At 42.5% G+C, this 4710-nt stretch overlaps 1 protein-coding gene across 1 annotated transcript; it reads left to right on the top strand.

The window, feature by feature from the left end:
* The first annotated feature begins 3490 nt into the window (after positions 1–3490).
* On the top strand, positions 3491–4438 carry LOC115643094 (olfactory receptor 52E4-like). Its single transcript, XM_030546900.1, has one exon. It carries the CDS (start codon positions 3491–3493, stop codon positions 4436–4438), a length of 948 nt encoding a protein of 315 aa, XP_030402760.1.
* Positions 4439–4710: the final 272 nt, after the last annotated feature.

Below are 4710 nucleotides of genomic sequence, written 5' to 3'. Positions count from 1 at the left end.
GAACAAACTCCCAAAATTTGGCAAATTTATAAGCAACTGGAAATGAGGTCTTCTAATGGAAGGTGTCAGACAGCCTTAACTACAGGTTATGCCACCGGCACCACCTGCAATGGCCAATACATTCGTGAATCCCATTCTTTTATGCTCTTCGCTCCAATAATGTTGGTTGCAAGGAGTTCTACAGACCAAATAGGAATTATGGTGGCAATTTTCTTTTCTCAATGTTATATGTTCAGACTTTCAATTTAACTAAATATTCCCTTGTTCATGTTATGAAACATATTAAATATGAATGCCTGATCTACTTTCTTTATCAATAGATCCATACGGTTTAATATCAGAAGAGACCAGTTGACAATCCAGTCTGACCCCTGTAAAACACAGGCCCATTAAATTTCACTCAGTTACCTCTAAATTGAGCCAAAAGACGTGTGTGTGACTAAGGTCGGGTCTACACTAGGATTTCACATCATAGAATGATATAGCCATAGAGTTATAAGGGAACAGAAAGGACAGCTAGTCTATCCCCCGACAAGATACAGGATTGGTTTTGTGTTAGTCATCTAAGACTGATGGCCATTCACACAACTTTGGAAAACCTCCACAGAAGGAGCTTCCATGACTTCCCTGGGAGTCTGTTCCATTGGCCTCCTGTACTTAAAGTTAGGAAGATTTTCCTGAAAATTAATTTAAATCTGCTAGGCTGGAATTTTAACCAAATTGACTCTTGTCCTGCCCCTCTGTGGTAGGACAGAAAAACTTTCCTCCACCTTTTTATGGCAGCCTTTCTAGTATTTGAAGACCACTATGATGTCCCCCATTAATCTCCTCTTTTCCAAATAAACATACTGGTTCCTTTGGCTTGCTCATACAGCTTGCATTCCATCCCTTGTGTAACATTATTTGCCTGTGGATCCTTTCCAGGTTCTCTACATCCTTTCTGTTAATTGGACACATGACTCCAACTGAGACCTAACCCACACTGACTTCTGCTAATATAACCCAATGTTGCATTTGCATTTTTGGAAAATTTTTCCTAATGTGCAGCCTAAACCTCCCTTGCTGCAATTTAAATCCACTGCTTCTTGTCTTCTCTCAGAGGTTAAGGTGAACACTTTTTCTCCCTCTTTGTAAAAACTTTTTAGGTATTTGAAAACTGTTATTATTTCCCTCTCAGTCTTCTCCTTTCGTGATCACTTTCCCCCAAGTTGCCTTCCACTTTCAAATTCTCAACTAGTTCCTCCTTATATGTCAAAATCAAGTCTAGAACAAGCTCTCTCCAAGTAGTTTTCTCCAGCATCTGGAACAAAAAATTCTCTCCAATACATTCCAAGAATTTACTGGATAATCTGTGTGCTGGTGTAGACAGCATGAGATAAATTCTTCCATCGACCTAGCTACCACCTCTCCGGGATTACCTCTGCTGAGGGGAGAATCCTTCCATCTGTGTAAGTAGTGTCTATATTGAAGCATTATGGCAGCACGACTGTTGCATTTTAAGTGTAAACAACCCTTCAAGGAGGTCTTCCAAAAAACAACATCCAGTCTGGATCTGCCAACCTGGGGAACTGGAGAATCCAACACTTCCCTTCTCAGGGCGTCCCAATGGTTAATCACCATCAGTGTTAAATATTTGGCCCTAATTTCAAGCTGGAATTTACCTGGCTTCAGCTTCCAGCCCTTTGGTCTCGCTCAGCCTTTATCTGGTGATTACAGAGCCTGTTATTACCCATGATTTTCTCTCCATGAAAGTCTCTGCTTGATAATCTTTTTGATAAGTTAAGAGATCTATACCTTCAAGTCTAACAATCCATCATTTTCTCTATCGTCCAGTCATTTCTGTGGCTCTTTTCTGCACCGTCTCCAAGTTTTCAACATCTTTTTTCAAATGTGGGCCCCAGAACTGGATGCAGTTTATTTCCCCAATCCCATGTGCAGAGGTTAAATCCTTTCCCTGCGCCAACTCACCAACTCAGTATTTTCCACTATTAAATCAAAGGCCTCTGAGAAATCAAGGTTCATTCAATCAGGGCTGTTTGCTTGATCCACCAAATGTGTACCCTTGATCAACCAATGTGTACTCTCATGAAAGGATGAAAACAGGTTTCTTTAACAAGATCTGTTCTGCATAAACCCTGTTAGCGACTGGCATTACTTACAGTTCTAGACTTTTTTTACCTAATCTTATACCCATTTTTCCATTGTTTCTTAACCTTGTCAATCTTTTTATATATTAAAAAACCCCTATCCTTTCATATTTCAATATCTTACATTTAACACAGGAATTGATGTAAACCCTTTCGAGGATTTCTCTTGTTCTCAATATACTTAACAAACTCCATTTTGTGATCCATAGCCCTGCACACATGGAGTTTTCCCTGATGTCTTAACGTTTCTTATCAATTTTCCTAACTTCTGATTTCTATTGCTGGCCAGCTATTTTCCTTTTTCCCTCTTTCTTACATATTGCTTCCCTCCCTCTAATTGTTGCCTTCACTTTACCAAAAGTTGTTCACTTTGTTGACTCTGGAATTGTGATTTTTCTCATATCTAATGAAATGTTATCAAAGAATTACCAATATTCATTCATATTTTTCTGTCTAAATTTTTCCTCCCAATCAGTTTTGCTGACAATTTTCTTCATCTTTAGGGAATTAGTCCTCTTGGAGCACTAAGTGTCTATCGACAATACTGGTTGGGAACTGTCCATTTGAATATAAATCAGTTTCCTTTTCTATTTTCCTCTACTGTATCATATGCTCTCTTCTTTGTCCCTTGTATGAACTAAAGTGTCCCAGACTTTTCTATCCTTAATAGAGACTGGGTGACCAAAACTGAGCACATTCCCGAACATCTTATGCTTCATCCCATATCTTGGGGATCTGAACATTTTTTTTATTTTGTCCACTGCTGTGAATGAGGAGGTGTTTCTCTTGAGCTGTTATCACTGGGGCCTAGGTCCTTCCCCTGAGGGATGTTCTAGCTGGGATGTTTCTCCCAGCACACGTCTTCCTAAAAGGTTGTTTTTCCCCCCTCTCTGATTTCAAGCAACTGGCTGAATGGGGAACTCCCTTCAGTATTGACTCCCTGTCCAGGCTCTCCTTGCATTAAGAAACAATGATGGATAACCACTATCCACATTGTGTTTCCTGCTGGTGCCTCTTAAGTTTCCCCCACCACAAAGTGTAGGAATTATTAATGCAGGGAGCACAGTACAAATATGGAATTGTATTTAGTAGGGTCATTGTTCACAGTTATTCTCTCTGAATAATGAAAATGTCATTTTTCAGTGTGTGAAGAACGATCAGTTTGCTTCTCCCATGAGAACAGCCTGTACTACTGCATGCAGTGTCTCATATTCACTTTGTCTCTCCATGCAGGCATTTCTACTGTGACCATCTACTGGGAACACACAGAAAGTCAGGAGAATGTATGGCAAATGCAGGAGACACCCTAATGCCTCAAAGTTGGACACAATCTCCCCTACGCCATGTCAGAATCTAACAAAACCGACTTCACCAACCCCTCCACCTTCATCCTACTTGGCATTCCTGGCCTAGAGGCAGCCCATATCTGGATCTCCATTCCCTTCTCTGTTATGTATGCCATAGCTGTGCTGGGGAACTTCACCATCCTGTTCATCGTGAAGACGGAGCCGAGCCTCCATGGGCCGATGTACTATTTCCTCTGCATGCTGGCTGTCATCGACCTGGTCATGTCTGCATTCACCCTTCCAAAAATGCTGAGCATCTTCTGGTTCAATTCCAGGCAGATCAGTTTCAGTGCCTGCCTCACCCAGATGTATTTTGTTCACTCCCTCTCAGGGATGGAGTCTGGAATGCTCGTGGCCATGGCTTTTGATCGCTACATGGCCATCTGCAATCCTCTGGAATATTCCACGACCCTGACAAACTCTGTTGTGGCCAAGATAGACCTGGCCGTGGTGCTGCGCAGTGGCATACTCGCATTGCCCTATCCCTTCCTGGTCAGGCGGTGGCCATATTGCAGAACCAACGTCATCCCACACTTTTATTGTCATCATATAGCAGTGGTGAAACAGGCCTGCGCTGACATCCGCATTAGTACTTACTATGGCCTGTTTGATCTTCTCTTTATGATCGGAATGGACGGATGTTTTATTGCCCTGTCCTATACTCAGATCCTCCGGGCCATCTTCCGCCTCCCCACAAAGGATACCTGGCTCAAAACTTTTGGGACCTGCATCTCTCATCTTTGTGCCATCTCAGCTTTGTACGCCACAGATTTATTCTCCTCCCTCATGTTACAATTTGGCCACAATGTGCCACTGCATTTCCTCGTTTTCATTAGTGGTGTGTACCACATTGTACCTCCTGTGCTACACCCCATCATTTACGGTCTGAGGACCGAACAGATCTGGGGCAGGCTACTCCAGCTCTTTACTCATAAAGAGACCTAAATGTTTTCTCCCTGTGTTCTGGCTCTCAGATTGAGCTCTGTGCAGAGCTGGCTGGTCCATGATGCTGGGTCCTCTTCCCTGAATCACTTCCTGGACAGACTGAGAGACATTAAACCCTGTCCTGTCCTTACTGTGCTGTGTCAATGTGATGAACTGGGGAATCAGTCTATGTACACTACACTGGGTGGCCACCTTTCTAATTGCTGGTAGATGGATCCCTGAAATTGCAATCTTGCCTCAGCTCTTCTGTCAATCCTGAACACTGCTGCGTG

Source organism: Gopherus evgoodei, unplaced genomic scaffold (genome assembly GCF_007399415.2).
Source record: "Gopherus evgoodei ecotype Sinaloan lineage unplaced genomic scaffold, rGopEvg1_v1.p scaffold_50_arrow_ctg1, whole genome shotgun sequence".
Classification (NCBI taxonomy): Eukaryota; Metazoa; Chordata; order Testudines; family Testudinidae; genus Gopherus; species Gopherus evgoodei.
This window is presented reverse-complemented; position numbering and strand designations above follow the sequence as displayed.